Raw genomic sequence first — 20,152 nt, 5'->3', positions numbered from 1 at the left:
CATTCTTTCTTTTGTTTTGTGTATTATGTACCATTTTGTTTTTAACTCTTTATATCACACCAAAATGCTGTTGAGGAAGTGCAAATCTTGTTAGGTCAAAGATTCCAAGGCGTGCAATACATTAGTGTCTCAACTCTCAAAGGTATGATTCTTGTTTCAAGGATGATCCAGCTTATTTTGCAACTAAAAATCCACTTTTCTGATTGTGAAATCTTCAATATTTACCATAAATTTGAAAATATATGGATCATATACAAATGGGTCATTTTGTTTTGTGTTTATTACATTCTTATTAATCTAATTAGGCTTTGGTTGGAAGAAAAGTCTTCTTCATCCATGACGCCGACAAGTGGTGCTCGGTCGAAAGTTTACAGTTGTAGTACTCACCTTCCTGTGATGAAAAATTTCATTATATAATAGCTTATAACAGATGTATGTATAATATTTTTACTATAATTATTGATTGCAGTAGATTCTTTTTTTTTTTTTTTTAACATTTAATCGTTGTAGATACTATTACATAGACTAGGCTACTGGGGCTCTTCTGCTGTGGCTTGGGCTTGGCTTATAGAACTTATTAATATGGGCTCTACTTGTGATTGGAGGTTGTAATGTTAATCAGTTATTGGGTTTCCACCGTACGTGTCGGTCATTTTCAACTTTAATACAAAACTCGTAGTTAAAAAAAAAAAAAGTTAAGTCATTTTGGTGGTTAGACATAATAAATCTCCCAACTAAGACTTGAGACAATTCATTAACTTTAGAGCAGCTCAGCTCATCCATGGAGTGAACCTTTGATTGGAATTTCCAAGAAGAAGCGATGGAGGAGCTAAGTAGGTAGGGAAGCTAGAGGGGAAATAGAAAATGATGCCTACGTTTACTTGTTTTAGTAATAGGCAGTGGGCTTTTTGATTCGATTGGGAAATGGATGGGATTGATAGATGGCAGAAGCCCGCATTACAATGTCTAAATCTAGAAATATTCAACCCGGCAATGATGATGAACCCCAGTGTTCAATCAAATAGTGTGCTCCAGTGGCCAACATGTCACATCTACAATTTGTAAACTGAGCCTTTCTCAGGCCTCCCAAGAGCCCTCAGGAGCCAATTATGTAGCCCAGTTCCACTTCCATCCCTTTAAAACGGGGTTCAATTTTCCAGGCCCATGTGAAAGGTCATAGCTTGGCTATTGTTTCGTCTAGCTATGTACCGTCCAGCAAGCAGATGTGAACCAGGTAGGCCCAGGACAAAGAAGTGGTTTTAGAGAATTAGGTGGTTAAAGTTGTTTGATGTGTTGATTACAATATGGACAGCTGAGATGATAAATTGTGATCTTTTATCGGCTTGTTGCTATTGTTGGGTCTAAATCCCAGCAGAAAGTTGTAAAATTTTCTTGGACCCTGAGAGTGCAAATGACAGTCAGTTGGAGTTTGTGCAAGGAGCTTAGAGTTGCCTTCGCTAAAATGGCTTAAGACAATTTGGCTTGGCTCCTAGCATAATTTTAAAGGAGGTTTTTGGAGATTCGAGAAACAAAAGCTTGGTGTTTATTTATTTATTTTTCATTTATTCAATTAGTTTTTTTTTTTTTCATTTATTCAATTAGTCCAAGTATGCTTGTTTTAGCTAATAGAACTATAGTATAGTTAATAGATAGACAAATTACGTTTATCTGTTAGTTTTTTTATTTTATTTCTTTATTATTAAATTTTTATTATTTTATTTTAAAATTTTTTTATTGTATTATGATTCTATGAACCTTCATTATCAAAAATTGTGAAATTTAAGATTTTTTTTATTAAGAGTCTGAAATGTTAAAAGTTCCTTCTCATCCGCTGCCTGGTACCACAAATAGACTGACATGGAAATTAGATAAACGTGAACCTATGGATGAAGATTTGTGTCGGGAGAAGCATTTCTCCTTATTATGTAGGAGCTGAGTAGTGAGTTTCATAATCATACGTATTCTCTAGATCTTAAGATCTGCTTATATCAATAAACTTTTATGGCTACTCTAGATTTCCCAAATAAGACAATTCCTCTTTTTGGTAACGGATAATCACCTGCTGAACACCTAAACAAATCGTCCGGCACACAGTGTAATCTCTAATAACCGAATCCGAACGCCTAGCATGTGGCACAAATGCTTAGATTCCTGAGGATCTAACCTGCCCTGTTCTAACAAAGCCCATGAATCCAGAAACACATAAAAAATCTGGTTAACTAGAGTGTTGACAGTGGAAGCATAATCAAAAAGTGGTGGTTTTCTACATTAAAAAAATTCTCTTTTCAAGCTATGTTTGAGTTTAGCTGAATAGAGATAACAGAATTTATATTTCCTTGCCTTTGAAGATTAAGCTGTGTCATGGATAAACAAAAATGCATTTGTATCAGTATTTAAGGCTTAAGCAAATATGATTCGGGTGAATGCAACTGATTTCCATTAAAAATGGCAGAGAAGGATGTCTTCATCAATGGGAGCCCTCCCAGGCTCCCACCCTTGGCAATTGGTAAAAATTGGAAGAAATGGGAAAATATTTTTCAACCTTAGAGGAGACAATTCTACACCAAAACACAGAAGTTTCGTGTGGGAGAAAATACTACTGAATTTTACTGACACTTATAAGATGTATCAGCAAGCTTCAATTTACAGGATTCTAGTTCTTAATGAGTTACAGAAGAGTCGATTTAGAAAAAAGCATAGAGAAAGCACAACAGAATGTTTTTCACTGGAAACACCTACCAAATGTGACATTTTAAGAAGTTCTCCATTGTAGCTCAATTTGAATCCGGCCGTTCCTCGAGTCAATGAGATGATATTTCTCGTTGATTCTCTTGTTATTAACGACATCAGCTAAGTTTATATCCACATAACCCAAAATTTCCTGAATGAATATCATTATTAAGGGAAAAAAAAAAGATATGAGTAAACTTTCCATGCTATGATAAAAAGAAACAAGAGGATTATTTCAAAAATTAAAGAGAAACCAAAATGATTCATGCAGGTCATATACCTTAGGATGGAGGAGACCTATCCTTGAGGAGGCACTAACAACTTCCACATGAAGTCTATCATTTGTGGGTGGTTCCTCAAGCGTGAACTGAAATTCTTCTTCCCATCTTGGATCTCTGTTTTTCTTCACAAGCTGTGTATCAAATGCCAAATATGATCAATTAATTAATTGATGATGAATGATACTCTTGCACAGCCTTTAAAAAATGCTTTCTGAGGTGAAATCATATATTAGTACCATAAATGGAAGCTGTAGCAACTTATTAGCTAAAAACAGCTACACTAATAGAACCTGAGTCTACACCGTGAAAATGTGAAAAGTTGCACTTACTGCAACATGGGTCATGTAAGCTTCTTTCTTACATTGGCCTGTCATGAGTGGTGTTGAAAATATATGGCGGGTTTTTGGGGTTGAAATTGTAATAAAGGAATAGTATGGTAGTAGAGTCAGCCGGGTATTAGGCATTAGTTAGAGATTGATGGGAACAGTTTCTAGTTAACTGAAATCAATGTAGAAGCTGCATAACAGCTACATGAGAGTGTCTTGGCATCTTTAATTAATCTCAAGATTCTACTAGAAATCTTTTGCCTTTTTATTCTGTTTCTCTCTCATTTCTGCTTCTGTTCATCCCTATTTCTCTCTCTTTCTATATCTTCTTCTTTCTCTGAATCAGTAACTGCTTGTTAAGGATCAAGAACTCTAACAGGATTATTGCATACCTTAGTTCTTCTCTCCTCCCCTCTGAAAAGTAATCGCACATAAGGATTTGTATGATGTTTTCCTTCAACATCTTGAGCTTCGTGTACAATAACCACAAATAAACCACCGCCAGCAGGTGTTCCTTCAGGAGCCTTTTCTACTGCATTTGGATCTGCAATATCATTAGGTATATTGTCTTCCTTGAAAGGTTTGTATTCCAATTCCACAACAAGTTGCCCACGTGATTTCTCATTTTCAGCATCATTTGGGTCCATATTTTTTAGCAGATTCAGTGTCATAACTCTTGGCTCATCAGGTGTAAGCTCTTTCAATGGAACAACATTCATACCCATCTTGTCATGTTTGCCAACCTACATAGAAGGAAACAGACAGCTTTGAGAATTACAGAGATGGACTAAAAGAAAGTAAATAAAAACAGCAATTTACATGAAATCCGCCATGGCCTATTCTAGACCATGCATTTTATGTTCTTAATTGATAAAATATCTCATAAGCATAGACTAGAGATGTAGTAAGTCAAACAAGAAGTTTCCAAATACATACCTGTTCCCAGTCATAAACGATAATCTCCAAGGCTTGAGATTCTGGGTCTTTGACAACAATGTTAAATTCCTCATTCCATTCAGGGTTCAAGTTCTTGTGCTTCACAGTTGTTTTCTTTGAAGGGAGCTTATCTTCAGTGAGCTTTAATTTCACATATGGGTCTGATGCCCCAAGTAGATCTTTCTTCTTAAGCTTCATTGCCCTCAAAACCTTCACAGAAAGGATCCCAACAGGTCGCTTTGTAGCTCTGTCAAGTTTTAGGAACAATTAGTCAGTTCCAGTGAAAGGATTGGTGTCATAAGCTTAAAGCAAAGTAGAGAAAACACACTTTGCGGGATCCAGGATTGGTACTTGTAGGGATTTTGGCCATAAATACATATTTGCAACTTGATCTTTAATAAGCTCCTACAGCCAAAAAAAGAAAAAAAAAATGAGGAACCAAAATAAGAAATTACAGGGTGGGGGAGGGGTATTTTAAAGTAGCATTTTCAAGATGAAGCCTTAGAGTACAGATAAACATGCACTAGCTAAGGGACGGATACACCTAAAAATGCAAGCTTTCCCAAATTTTTGCAGCATAGCAAAATAAAGTGAAAATCACCTGGACAAATCTGTATAGACCAGGAATAGACATGACATCTGCTCCAAGCAATTTCAACCCAAAGTCAACATGAGGCTGTAGAGTCAAAGAGAGATGAGATGGTATTTTACACTATAGATACTACAGAAAATATAATTCTACGGATGCTCCATACATTTAGAGGACCTAAAAAATGAAAGTAAAGAGTGAAAATAATAGTACAAAACAATTTTAATGACCTAAAACATTTTAGTAGACAAAAATCATTATCCTGGTAAAACAGATCCTTTGGGGCATTATCAGCGGCAAAGAGTTGTAGCAGCCCCGACATGCTTCATATTGAACTATCACAAATCATAACCTTAGCAACTTAAAATCTGCTGCATTAAAATGACTAAGTGTAGCACATACCTTTTCCATTAGAGAGACAAATATATTGGCAAAACAGGGAAAAGTAGGAACCAAAGGCTTTAGGGTGATGCGTGGAGAAGCAAACACTTGCAAATCAATCACCTGAAAAGCTCCGAAGAAGTTAATACATCTTGGAGATATGAACTTGATGACAATTCTCTCACACCTTGCTTTCTATAATGACTTGTTCATGCATGTGCACTTCTGTGTGTGCGTCTGAGAGAGAGAGAGAGAGAGAGAGACTGCAAGAGTCGAACTGTTTCATGCATGCAACATAGTCACTAAAGGCAAAAACGTTAAATTCTTTCATGCATGTCACCTAGTCATTGAACACCAAGGAATTAATTCGGACTAGAAAATATTTTCTCTTTTCATTAACAGTTACCAAAATCAAATACCTGAACTGTGGCTCTCAAGCCAAATGCTTTAGCAGCAATAATGATGTTTGGATTTCCAGCCCACTTCATTGATGGTTCAATGATCAGCTCCTTCTCATCAGTGACATAAACTTTCATCCCTGGAATATAATTAAACGTAGAATGCGAAGTTTTCTAATAATTCACCATAAATAAACAAAATTCAGAAAACCACAATGAAACTGGCCAAGAAATATCCATGATAACATTCTGTGTCTGACACCCAAATAGCCTTGAAATTTATAACGACAACAAATGCCATAAATAATTGCAATTATTATTTTCTGGTGCTGAGTTTTTCATCAAATCATTTCCTCTTTCTGCATTTCTTTGAAAAACCCTACTTCAACAGAAAATGTTCATGTGGATACATATGCGTCTGACCACATGTGAGGGCGAGAGAGAGAGAGAGAGAGAGAGAAAGAAAGAGAGAAGAGAACAAGTTAAACCTTGAAAAGTTGGTGGTATGGAGCCCAAGGTAAGTTCTTCAAATTCAACAGAGTCAATTTTATATTTTGGAATCTGCTCAGCAATAATGGGTTTTGCTATAGTCCTTGCTGTCTTGCAAATTGCCTAGAAAATTTGAGGCATTAGGAAAATTAGAGGCATTAATACCATGTAAATAAAGACAAAGGAATTTGTAAAGACAAAGGACCACAAGACAAAGTTAGAAGATCCAACTATAAGTCTACTACAAACCTTATCCAAGTAAGGCCACATGGTTTCGATAAATCTGTTAAGCCAGTCAACCTTCAGCAGAACAAAACAACTCTATGAGAAGCTGATTGAAAAATCTGCAAAATGCATTCAGGACCTAGCAAATATATAGAAATGGTGAAAAAGCAAAATTATAGCAATAACATACACGATCATAATCAGGATTTTTCACCCAAAGGGGTATTTCTGGAAGCAATCGTTGCAAAGTTTTTGAGTCTTGTTCAACCAAAGGCCGAATTACAGGATCCTGTATAATTCAGTAAGCAAGAATATGAGAAAATATGAAATGATCCCATTAAGGCATTTGGATATATGAAAATATGAATGATGAAAATTTTGAATTGTACATATTATAAACAAATGTATGTTTTGTGTGAGAAGTTCATAATGGTAATATAATAATGATAATAATAGTATGAAGCAAGATGGTGGCTTTGGTGTTAACAGTAAAATTACTCCATTTGTGACCTGAAGATGACAGGTTCAAACCACAAAAACAGCATATCTGTATAGCAGCAGGAAGATTGCACATATGAAGACTCCTTAAAGCCTAAAAGCATGAGATTATCCGTGCAGGGTCAACCTTAAAAAGCAAGACACTTCTCCAATGTTCTTAAGATAAATTGCGTACGACATTTCAAATTTTTAATTCTTATAACACCTCTAAATTCAGAAAAAAAATAAAATATTCGTAATCTCTTCGCATCTGGTTGCTGGGTTGAGATGGTGACACAAAAATACTCAGTTTCCGTGCAGATTTCATTGTGCGAACATTTGGACCTCTATATCTTTTTTTTTTTGTTTCCTTCATATGTTTATGCATATACCAATGCAGCAGTGATAATCCAATGGCATTAAGTCCACTCTGCATATGAATGCCACAGCAGTCACTTCTGCTTTGATTCCCAAGTATTTGAGGCTCCTAATCCAGTTAAATCCTACTCCACATTACAGTCACAGCGACAAAACAAACCAACGATAACAAAATTAATTCAACAAGGCAACTTCAATCGAAGAAATGCACCACTAACCTTATATATTTTTACTTATATGACCAATTTTCTTCAACTTATAGAATATTTCAGTCACCATGAAAATAAAACTCACCAGCAAAGCACAAGTGAACTCCAAATCTCCAAAGGAACAGGTAAAATTCAAATTGACCATATAAAATTTAAGTATAATTAACCATAAACACAACCATGAAGCTATATTCATCTCTACAAACTACATGAGCTTGAAATGGCCATATCGTTTTCCTACTTGTTATTTTTATCTGCCTGTTGTACAAAACAAAATTAGCAAAACACTCATTGTAGTCCAAACAAGGAGATCTAGAAATCAATAACCAAGCCAAACAAACTGAGTATCAACCCACAAACTACAAATCAAACACAAACGATCTGAATGTAGATAGAACAAGAAGAGAAATGGAAGACTGACCTTCACATCAGTTGGCTGAAAGTAAATAAACATGTAGTACCCGATCACAATCCCAATAGAAGTTCCAATTCCAAAGCCAAAAAACCCCAATATACTACTCAAGATACCCATCTGCAATCTCCCTCAGGAACCCACTAAAATCACCGTATAACCACCAATTCACTCCTTTGCACGCCTCCCAAGAACACCAAACGCAGTACCCAGAAGCTAAAAAGCAACCCAGAATCAAGGAAGCAAAGCTCTACTTAGAAAAGGAACTGTACAAGCCATCTGTAATACACTTGACTCTTCTCACCATTATCTTTGATGGGTAAGAATAATAAAGGCGCATTTATTCTTGAGGCTAATCTTTACGTTTTAACTAACCATTGAGTTTTCACCAACGGCTTGAAACTGAAATCTTGACGCGCGTGATGCTTGTGATATGTCGGCAACGTCCAACTTGGATATTTGATCCGAAATTTGTCTTCTGATTGGTCCGTGCTTTTCCCATTTTACATCAGCGAGGACTCTATTCGGCTAAACAAAAACTAAATTGATTGTCACAGAAGGAAATTAAATGATTGACCTTTCCATTTTGGCTTTATTTGGGATTTGTTAATGTTTAATTTAACTTATATATTAAAATTTGATAAAAGTGTCTCGTAATAATATAATTATTATAAATATATAATTTAGTTTTTAATTATATTTACACTATATAATATAAATAATATAAAATGATTTAATTAATTTAATTTATAAATAATATAATAAATTAAATTAAATTTGCCTCGTTTTCCAATATTTAATGTTATATTTAGTATTGCTAAAGGACATGAGATTTTTTGGCCTTTTTGCAACTTTTGGACTCTTTCTTGCTTCCACCTTTTTCTTGTCTTCTTCTCAACTCTAATCAGGTTATAGAGACATCATCAATTATTTGGTGAAGCATTTTCAGTATATTTAAAATCATATACATGATGGGTTAACGGGCATGGCTAGCCCAACATTATACACCTTTACTTTAATTGGGCTTAGTTCCCACCACAGCAAGTTGGCAGCCCCACCGCTGCGCTGCATTGCCTGTACCATCATTACTCTCTTGGGTCCTCTGCCAGCACATTGTAAAACTAAAAGCATTCCATTGAAGATAAATCATTGTAGGATGTTTTCAAAACGTTAATCAATTGGCAAACGTAAAGAAGCTAACTTTTTAAGCTCAAAGAGGTCTTTAAGGCCTCCTTCAATTGATGACAAACACAACCCCACGAAACTTCAACAGTCCCCACTCAGCTTTCAGAAAAATGATATTTATAGTGACAGAAGAGAGACGACAATGAAATTTGAGGGCTCAATCCTGCAGAATTACTATATGATCCATCATGTCAAACAGTCGAACACCTTATGTGCAATTTGTATAAGGGATGGTTTCAAATTTGCAGTCAATAGGAAGTTGGGAAGCCCCAAAATGTTGCCAGCCCATATAAACTAAGCAGCTGTGATCAGTAAACCAAACCTGACACATGTGAGCTTTATGGGTCGTTTGCCTCACAACCATTGGGCTGACTGCTGAAATTGACAGAGACAAATCCACTGAGAAGTAGTACGGCCCGTGGCAAAGTAAAGAAGAATCAGCTGCTTGAGATGCGTTTAAAATGGAAAATTTTAAATATACAAAATTACTTTTATGTCCCTAAAATATCTTAAACTTAATACATATATTCATATATTTTTAAAACTCAATATTTTCAATTTTTATATTTTAAATTCAGAAGATTAAAAGTAGATCGATAGGCGGAGCTGGTTCAAATTAAAAAATTTGATCGAACTAAATTAATTTAAAAATTCAATTTAATTTTTTATTTATTTTAGTTCGGTTTGATTTTTAATTTTAAAAATTTCAGTTTGGTTTAATTTTGATCAGAAAAAAATTGAAAAAACTAAATCGAACCGATTTAGTGATAATAATATATTATTTTCAATAATATAGAAAAATTAAATCATATTAACATTAAAATATTTTAATTATATTTTAAAATATTAAAAATAAAGTGTAAAAAATAAAAAAAAATTATTAAAAATCAAAATCGATCAAATCAAACCGAATTGAACCGAATCAAATCGATTCGATTCGATTTCTGATTAAAATCAATTTGGTTCAGTTTTCATAAATACTAACATTTCAATTTTCAGTTTATTCGATTCGATTCGATTTTAAATCGAACCGAACGAATACTCACCCCTATTTATCGGTGAAAAAGTTTTTAATATTTTCAATTTATAAGTTAAAATATAGAAAATAAATTATTTATTTTTAAAAAAATTACAATGAAATACTATACCAGTTTTATAATAAATGAAGTGGGATTGCCTCTTTATATATGTAATGCATGAGCTTTAATTTAATTTTAATCTTTTTTTAATTTATAATTTATTTATTTACTCAAACGTGCTTTGCATTTTATCCCAAAATAATGGTAATGGCATTGGTATCCAATCCCCTGCCTCTGAAACTGCACTAAGGAAACTCTCACGTGCTTTCTTCTTTCTTTTTTGTTTGTTTTTACTTTTTAGTCCTCACCTCACGTGAAGGTAAAATGCGGGCAGATAAAAGCTGATACAAATATTTTTTTTTTTAAGTTGTTTAATTTAAATCACATAAATCCAACGTTGATTACGTGTTAATATTTAATTAGTCTTGTTTAATCTTCTTACCAACTTCTTTTCCTTTGCTTTGACGACGAATCTGGGTTTTAATGAAATTGGACGGTGCACAAGTTGCGATACAAACGTAATAATAAAATCTAAATTTTGAATTTTTTTTTTTAATTTTTCCATTTAGAATATAATGAGAATTTCAGTGGTTGAGTCGAGAGTTGAGACCCCTTCCCTCTCTTCTTCTCTGCCTCCGATGAAAAATAAAATCGGCCGTCCTTTTCATTTTTCTTTTTCAACTTATTTATTTATTTGCCGAAGTTCAACTTATTTATTTATTTTTTTATATGCAGAAGAGTTGGAATGAGACGATGCATCGGCACATCAAATAATTGGGACCCAGAATGGGCCAATAGAAACTTACAAAACAATTGCAGAATCTGTAATTAAAATTAAAATTTTTGTAATTATTAAACCTTTATTTATTAAAAATTAAGGGCATCTTTGCGATTTTTTTTTTATTTTAATTTATTTTATATAAAGATATTTATAACATGTAGATCATTCCAAACAAATAAATAATTTTTTTTTTTAGCGAAATCAAACAAGAAAAGAAAAACTGAATCTCATTGGATATGTCAACAAAACTGTTCCACTACTTATAACCCTTCATTTATATTTAAATTTTCACTCGTCTTATAAAAATTATGTTTGTAGACGTCTTATCAACTTGGTAATAAATATTTCTTTTATTCTATAATTTTTATTTTTTTATTATCTTAAAATTATTATTTATTTTTGTAATTATATAATATATAAAATAATTATTATAATTCTATTTAATTTTATTTTATTTTAAAAAATTTTTTAAATTTAATAAAATTTAATGTATTTAATATGAATATAATTAAAAAATTAATAAAAAATTATAAATCGGTGAAACTGTATTCGTATGTATTTATCGAATATGATTAATTTAGTTTATCTAAATAAAAGGCTTTTTATTAATTAGAATTTGATTCTGCTGAGGAGTATTTTATGATTTACATATTTTGATGCATCAGGAGGATAGGCGATGATAAAATTCAGTTTTAATACACAGAAGCTAATTAAAAAAATATTTTTAATACAAAATATTAAAAATAAAAATTAAATTTATTTTATTGATAAAAAATATAATTTAGAGTTATATTATTAATATAACATATCAATTCTTCAAAATAAAGTATGAATTATTAATAACTTATGGATTATTACTGTGATAAAGTATGAATTATCAATAAATTATGAATTATGAATTATTACTGTGATACAGAACCTCACGTTAAAATTTTAATAAATTAATATCCGGTTTCATCCATAAAAAAATTAAGATAATATAATATTTTTTTTATTTAAACTCACGCTTTTTAAAGATTTACGTTTTTTTAGAGAGGTCAAAACTTTATATAAAGTTGCAGTTAGCGGGTGTAATTCAGTAGGTTCTCGTTACGGCTATAATTACGGGATCACTAATTAATTAGCCGACGAAATTTTCTATTAATTAGTCGACACTAGCCGAATCTCTAGGAAATACAGTATAAAAGCTAGTGATCACAGAAATAAAAATACGCAATTCTTACACTACTCTTGAATTCTAAGTAATTCCTTATATTCGTTCTACTCTCCAAATTACTGACTTGAGTATAAGAGTGGCTGCAGTAGGTACCAACCACCTCACATTCTCTCTTTTGCAGGTTTAACCAATCAAATCGTAGCTCTACTTTTCAGTTATATCATTTGATTCCATTGTAGGAAAATCTATTAAATTCTCTCTGTTTATTTGGATTAAAATCGGTATGTAATTCACTTTTTTCTTAAAAAGAGACCTCTCTCATTTCTTGAATTGGCCGGCAATTCACAAGCTGCTGATAGCGTTGCTACTGATAGGGTTGCTAATGAAGGCACTATCATTTCTTCCACTCCTGGTAGTGGATAAAACACACTTCCTATGATAAATGAAGCAGATCTCAACAATCTGAACAATGAGCAAATACTCCAATACATCAGAAGATTGCAGGTTACTCTCGAACAATACAAAGATCGGGAAGAGGCATCATTCATGCCTCCCAGGAGAAGGGAGGAAGCCTCCGTGGACACCCTAAGGATCCGAACAGAGGCAGTCCAGAAGCAGTCCAAAGGAAAAACCAAGTTCGAAGAAGAAAAGTTATCAAATAATGCTCTGGAAGACGTCAACTGGAAGCTAGTGAGGGTTGTTCAGAGATATCAAAAGGAGTAAGAGGAGGACTACAGCCTGGACGATACCTCACCACTATCAGAAGAGATCTTAGCGGAAAATTTTTCAACCAAGTTCAAGCTACCAAACTTGGGCAAATATGATGGGACAGAAGATCCCAGAAGTCACTTGGCGATCTTTAGGATGACCATGCAGCTTCAAGATGTCAACAATTTCGTGTTATGATGAGTGTTTCTATCAATATTTATAGGTTTGGCTCATAAAATAGTACCAACATCTGAGCCCAAGTTTAACTCAGAATTTTACATAATTCGCTATATTATTTAAGTCCAGGTTTATTACTTATATACCTCCTAAAAAGCTCTCCTCTGACTCGCGAAAGATTTGCCAAGAAAATGTGAGTTTTTAAGAAGTTTCATCTCACGGTTTAATGTAGAAGCAATATAGGTGGAGGAGTTAAATCATGAGATAACATGTGAAGTGTTGCAGAAAGGAACAAGCAATATCAAATTCATGGATTTTCTAATCAAGAACCTAGCCGCTACGTACCAACAACTAATAGATAAATCCCAAAAATACATTAGGCTAGATGACAAAGTCCAAGCATTTTGAGAGAATAAAAGAACGAATCAAAAGCAGAATCAAAAGACAGAAAGGTGAGGATGTGAAGAAAACTATAGAAGTTTTCCAGTCTCTTAAAAGAGGGATGACCAAAGTAAGTATAAGAATTTTGCATGACTCACGAACACGTATTCTAATGTGAATTAAGAAAAATGATAATAAGGTCAAGTGGCCTCCCAAGCTCAACTTTGAGAGAGCTGAAAGGTGAGATACGACCAAGTACTACCGTTTTCATAAAGATCACAAGTATACAATGGAGGAATGTCGGCAGCTGAAAGACGAGAGCAAGAGATTAATAAGGGACAATACCCTTTGAAAGTTTGCCAGAAAGAATAGAGAAGGGAGAAGGCTCGAACATGAGGTAACAACTCCTGAAATTACCCCTAAGCAAAAACCTGTAGGGGTTATTCATGTAATTGTAGAAGAACACAATGATGGTGAGGGAAAATAAACGAATCGTAGAAGGTGTCCTGAGTGTTTAATAGAAGAGTCAGGCCATGTGTCTCAAATGTAGGAGACTTAGTCCTTAGAAGGACGGATGTAATAGCGGTAGTACCGGGTCTGGCAAGTTGGGTAAAAATGGAAAGAGAGTCTTTTTCATGGTGCCTTCCACTTTATCGACCCGAGTCTTCAGCCTCGAGTATTTCTCTGCCAGGAGTCTTCTATCCGTCTCTTAGGCCCCGAACTCTCGCCTTAGGGTATTGTTACGCTATTTGGATAGATATGCACAGAGAGCACTCTCCATGGTAGAATGCATGATGTTGTAAAAAAGCTCATCCATGTTGACCTCATTCAGGCGATGACGGTCTTTGGGGCTCAAAGCATTCTTGGTTATCAGGACAGACAGGTTAGGTTCTTTAAGAAGAGATGTCGTCTAGGTTAGCTCCAGCGCCAGGTGTTGAATGCTACGAGGCCACGAGGAATTGACTCCCATATTTGTGGGAATGGGCTCAGCAGAAATGGGGACTACTACATAAAGCTTGAAAATAGGGACTGTTGCAGAGGCACCCCTTGTAGAAGACTCGGGCAAAGAAGGGGCTGACTCTTCTATTGTGGAAATGGACTCTTTTGCAGCTCCACCCATATGTTCCTGCTCATTCGGAGGCATCCAAAACCCTCGGACATCCGGTGATGGAGGATAAGAAACTTGTTCTTCCATCTCTTTAGTGAAGAAGTTATCCGGTCAAACATTGTCTGGCGTTTCCTCCCACTGAAAAAATCAAAACTCCTCATTTTTTTGAGCGTCCAGCTGAGAAAAAAGGGCCACGTTAAGCTCAATATTGTTATTAAGATAAATAAACCAGAAGACCACCAAGATTCTCTAATTGTTGGGATGCAAATGGGCGACTAAAAGTTGGTGGAATCGAAGGATCTCAGTGAAAAATGGGTCCATGGGGATTTGAACATCTCTTTAGTGAAGAAGTTATTCGGTCAAACATTGTCTGGCGTTTCCTCCCACTGAAAAAATCAAAACTCCTCATTTTTTCAAGCGTTCAGCTGAGGAAAAAGGGCCACGTTAAGCTCAATATTGTTATTAAGATAAATAAACCAGAAGACCACCATGTTAGGATGCAAATGGGCGACTAAAAGTTAGTGGAATCGAAGGATCTCAGTGAAAAATGGGTCCATGGGGATTTGAAGACCTGCTTTTAACTGCTCTTCGTAGACTATAATGGTATCCTTCGCAGGGCAAAAATGCAAAAGGTTTCTCGAGAAATATGGTATTTATCATGAAGGTAATCTACATCTTGATCTATTACAAAGGAAGGGATATCATTAATCAGGTTACCTTCGCTTTCTTAAGCCGCCTTTAGTGGAGCGATAGGAGCTAAGGTGTAAATGGGGGCCATCGGAGGAGAAGCTTGAGGCGGAACCTTCACCGAGAGTAAGAGAAGAAGATGAAGTATTCCTATTCATTGTGAAAGAGAAATTCTTTTCTAAAATAAAGATGACAATTGAAAGCAAAAGTGATACTTGGAGAAGAAGAATGGTTTTTATACGACAGTTTCAACGACAAGCTTTAAATGCGCGTCAAGAAATAGAGCAGTAGGAGCAGGCAAAACGGGCTGAACAGGGAAAGGCCAATCTAAGTTAGCCTCGTACCCCATATCATGAAAATAATTGTTACCTTCGAATATGAAGAATCGAAGACTCGTAGAGGGACCTTTGATGTAACACAACAATAGTTCAAAATAAGCTATGAGTTGTCACCATAAAATAGAGTCATGTGACAAAGGTTTGATAAATCAATTCGTGGAAAGATTCGGACAACATAACAATTTGTTCTTCACCGAGACTCACCCTTTCCTATAGAGGCCGAGTCTTCATATAAATTTACTTTTAGCAGGTATAATCCAGTAGATTCTCGTTATGCCTATAATTACGTGATTAATTAATCAGCGAGATTTTTTATCAATTAGTCGATACCAACCGGATTTTCAAGAAATACCATAGTTAACTCTATCTTCTTATAATATAAAAACTAGTGATCACATAAATAAAGGTACACAATTTTTATATCACTCTTGAATTCTAAACAATTTCTTACATTTGCTCTACTCTCCAATTTATTGATTTAAGCGTCGGAATAGTTATCGTAAATGCCAGCCACTTCACATTTTTTATTTTATAGATTTAAATAATAACAACACAGCTCTATTTTTCAGTTACATCAATTATTATAAAAAAATATTATTTAGATAAAAAACTAATTAATTTTATCTATTAATTTTAAAAAATATATTCAAATATTTATAAATTTAAAAAAAAATCTATTAATTAATTATTATAATAACTTTAGCTTGTTAAATATTTTAATTTTTATTGCATTAAAAAATATATTAATGATTTTTTATTTATAAAAAATTTATTAATTAATTTATTCGTATTAAATATAATTTATATGTTAATATTTAACTATTAAAATTAATAAAAAAATTAATTAATACTATTTAAAAGATTTAATATATTTTTAAAATACTTTTTAAATTAAAAAAAAAACTCATAAATTTCAATAATAATTTTCACAGAAAATAACGTTATTATATAATATTTTTTCCCTAAATATTTACCATAGATTTGCCCTACTGCTTTATATAAAGAATAAAAATATTGGAGTTAGCAAAAGGCAACATCACATGACATGCAGACTTCAAATATCATATTTAATGACAAACGTGGGACCGACCAATCATGCAGCAGAAAATCTACAAAGCCAAGTTATAACAATGGCTGATATTCTGCCACGTGTAAGAAGGACCGTGAGCCTCTGTAATTTTACTCGATTGTGTTGCCCTCACTTATTCCCCGAACCTGAAGTCATACACACTAAAACAATCTCTCTCTCCTTTTTTTTTTTCTTCAAACCAAAAACTTCGGACCCCACTATGATTATTACGTGTATGGCCACGATTCTTCTAAGTTTTATTTCACGGGACAAACTTCGGAGAACCCGAGGGAATAATCAACGGTCACAATGCTCTCAACGGCTATTTCAAAAAATAAATCCAACGGTCCTCATTTGGTTGGCGGTTGCCGCCCTACAGTGTCCCCGGTCTTTGGACTAAGGGGTAGCCGACCGCAACGGTTGTCGGTAAATTAGGAGAAATCACGGCCTTTCCATTAAAAAATTACTACAAAACTATAAAAAATGAAGTAGCCGTTGCGGGCTCTTCTCCTATAAAAAGAGTCGCCCAGACCCAGTTGATGCAGTTTTAATATTGCAGGCTAAAATATCAAGTCCATATCCTCTCATAATTAGGGATCTTCTCCGGATCTGTTTTATAATTTTCTTCCATATGAGGGAGCCCAATCTTCAATCTCTATTTCCTTAATCATATGATTTTTTTTCTTTTTTTGCTTCTTGCAACTTTGTAGAGAAAATATTTAAGGGTTTCTCTTTGTTCATCTGTAAAGGAAGCTCCAGGGCTACTGATCGTGTTATTTTTTGAAGATCATCGCCTTTCTGTATTCTAATTTTCTTGTTTATATCTGTTTTTTCTTTTTGTTTTTTTGATATACAAAGCGGTTATAAGCTATGGAGGCAATTTTTGCACAGTCCTCTGCTGCTGATCATCAACCAATCTCTTCTTCTTACAAGCAATTCAGAAACCAACCAAAGAAAAACCCTCGAGGTCTGGTTCCAAGATCTACTGAAAACTTAGCTCCAACAAGCAACATCATCCATGGAGGTCTCTTGTTTGCTCCTCCTCATTCTGTCTCCTCCTCCTACCCTCCTCCTTCATTCTCAGTTCTCTTTCCGCAAAGCCAATCACAGCCACCTCTCCTTCCTCTTCCGGTCTCCAGACCCCACAACTCTTTCTCTTCTTCACGAACACCCAGTACTAGAAAAGCAAATCGAACCAGAGATCAGTCTCTCACGCCTAAGAAATCTAAACAGCCCATCAGAAAAGAAGAGCCCAGGCAAGATTTGAAACCAGCTGATGCAGCTCCAGTATCAGCCAAGTCTTTTATCGTGGCGTCCACTGTACCATTAGGACCAGACCCAAACGATCTACCAAAAGATGTTTCAAAGGTTTTATCAACATCGCCATCGTCTTCATTAAGAGCAGGTAATATGAACTGTATTGGTGTCAGTGTCAAAGATTTGGAGATTTTTTCAGGTTCGCCATTTACACTGTCTCCACATCCAAGCAGCTTACCGTTGCCAAAGTTTCCTATCAGGCCAAAGCTCAGTTGCACTGCAGAAGCAGCTGGGATCGATGCTGGAGCAACAGACAATCTCCGGCGACTTTTACGTCTCCGATGAGGTGAAATAATATTGAGTTATAATTAATATCTAATATTGTTAAATCGGTGAGAAAAAGTTGGCTGTCTTTTGGATTATCTTCTGTGTAAAGCCATAACCAGTGGGTAGCGAGGTTGATTGTGAATTTGGTAGTTTCGTCTGCCTTGTTTTGAGTCAGTGGAAAGTTTGTGATCACCACCAGCGATTTTTTTGAATTGGGGGTGCACAAACAAAGCTGGGGGATGACGAAAGCTGCCATGTCTGTCTTTGTTCTTCTTTTTGTTTCCCTTTCTTCTCTTTTGTCGGTTTGATTAAAGATACTCTCTTTGTCCTGTGAGTAAGCAATTTCATTTCCTTTTCCTTTTTCGTTTTTTTTTTCTTTTTTTTTTTTTTTTTTACTTTCCTATCAAGTGTATACTATTTTCAGGGAATTGGGCGTATGTGTTTTTTGCAGGTGAAATTATTATATAGTCTGGTATTTATAAATTCATTATTTAATTTTTTTTAATTTAAAATTTTAAAAAAAGAAACTATTAATTAATTCTTTTAGCTTGTTTGGATTGGTGGAAAGGGAGGGAAAGAAAATATTTGGAGGAAAATAAGGAGAAATCTCGCCTTCCCTTGCTTGGATATGTAAGGGAAAATAAACATAGGAGAGAAAATAACGTGTATTTTCACCAAGTTATTTTCCTCCCATTTTGGAGTGAAAGCGTGAGGATGGAGTGAAATTGATGATTTAATAGGATTTATACTATTATTATTGATAGATTTTTAGTCAAATAATAAAAATGTAATTTATACAATAAGGAATTTTTTTGTAAACTTATTTCTCATTCATCCAAACGAATGAAGGCAAAATAAAAAAGAAAAAGAAAATTTATTTTCTCTCTATAAATAAGATATTATTAATTTAATGGAATAATTAATTAATAAAATTTATAAATTTTAATTATTTTTTAAAATTGAAAATTTAATTAACAAGCTTATTTAAAAATAAAAATTGAATATAAATTTTGATTAGGTGTGATAAAATAGTTTTTAACTCTATTATATAAAGTTTTAAAAAAAATATTGTAATTTTATTTAGTTTCACTTCACATTGTTCAAATGGCGATAATTTTGTAAACAATGTTACAAAATATTAACATAATAAATAAAATATAATTAATAATTATTATTATTTTAATGTTTTTTAAAAAATATAAAAATATCATATGATTTATTTTATATATTTTTATTTAAGATTAATTGATTTAAAAAATTTAATGTGCGTACGTATTGATATTTTAATTTAATTTTTTTAACTTTAATTTGATTGACACTCTTTTTATTTTAGTGTGACAATTTGATAGTATAGTATAGTGTTATTTTTTATATATATAAATTATTAATTAAATAATTTAAAAAACTCAGTATTTATATTATTTTATATTTTAATTTAAATATTTAAATTTTGGACGAATTCATATATTTGAATGTAATTTTAATCAATTTTTAAAAATTAAAATATAAGAGTTCAAATAAAATATCAAATATAATATTTTATTATTTTTTAAATATAAATTAATTATATATATAAAAATAATATTAATTTATATTTAACTAATTAAATATTATGTTTAATTCTAAAAATAATCTAACGACCATTTCAATAATGAATAGATTTTTGTTACATTAAAAATTATAAAAAATATATTATTTTTAATTATTTTATTTATTGTTATTTTAAATTAAATAATATATCAATTATAAAATATTTATAATTATTATGATAAAATAAATTCATATTTTTTAGATATAAACTATATATTTAACAATTAAATTATTTATTTTTAATTTTAATTTTAAAAATTATTAAAATTATATTAAAATATAAATTGAGTTAATTTATATAAAATTTAAATATTTATATTAAAATATAAAGTAATATAAATGTTAAGTTTTTTCCATCGATTAAAAAATTTTAAATTTAGACTATTAAATTTAAAAATTAATTAAAATTATAGTAAAATATGAAAGTTGAATTTATTAAATTAAAATTAAATATTTTTAGATCAATTAGCTTTTATTT

General features: G+C 32.9%; 2 protein-coding genes across 3 annotated transcripts; one reads left to right on the top strand and one right to left on the bottom strand.

The window, feature by feature from the left end:
- Positions 1–2,513: 2,513 nt before the first annotated feature.
- LOC110615469 (synaptotagmin-2) lies at positions 2,514–8,274 on the bottom strand. Of its 2 annotated transcripts, XM_021757315.2 has the most exons (12): positions 7,841–8,274; positions 6,546–6,644; positions 6,380–6,430; positions 6,130–6,253; positions 5,663–5,781; positions 5,265–5,366; positions 4,875–4,949; positions 4,602–4,678; positions 4,274–4,520; positions 3,730–4,080; positions 3,011–3,142; positions 2,514–2,881 (listed from the first exon to the last, which is right to left on the bottom strand). In XM_021757315.2, exons 1-12 carry the CDS (start codon positions 7,949–7,951, stop codon positions 2,753–2,755), a joined length of 1,617 nt encoding a protein of 538 aa, XP_021613007.1. In that variant the 5' UTR covers positions 7,952–8,274; the 3' UTR covers positions 2,514–2,752. The 2 variants fall into 2 exon arrangements, with proteins under 2 accessions (XP_021613007.1, XP_043812478.1); XM_043956543.1 differs by lacking the exon at positions 5,265–5,366.
- An 8,758-nt stretch (positions 8,275–17,032) lies between these two features.
- LOC110614528 lies at positions 17,033–18,413 on the top strand. The gene has a single exon (XM_021756084.2). The coding sequence runs from the start codon at positions 17,371–17,373 to the stop codon at positions 18,100–18,102; it is 732 nt and encodes a 243-aa protein (XP_021611776.1). The 5' UTR covers positions 17,033–17,370; the 3' UTR covers positions 18,103–18,413.
- The last annotated feature ends 1,739 nt before the right edge of the window (positions 18,414–20,152 follow it).

Source organism: Manihot esculenta, chromosome 5 (assembly GCF_001659605.2).
Source record: "Manihot esculenta cultivar AM560-2 chromosome 5, M.esculenta_v8, whole genome shotgun sequence".
Lineage (NCBI taxonomy): Eukaryota > Viridiplantae > Streptophyta > Magnoliopsida > Malpighiales > Euphorbiaceae > Manihot > Manihot esculenta.
Note: the sequence above shows the minus strand (reverse complement) of the source record. Positions and strands in the feature narration are given on the sequence as shown.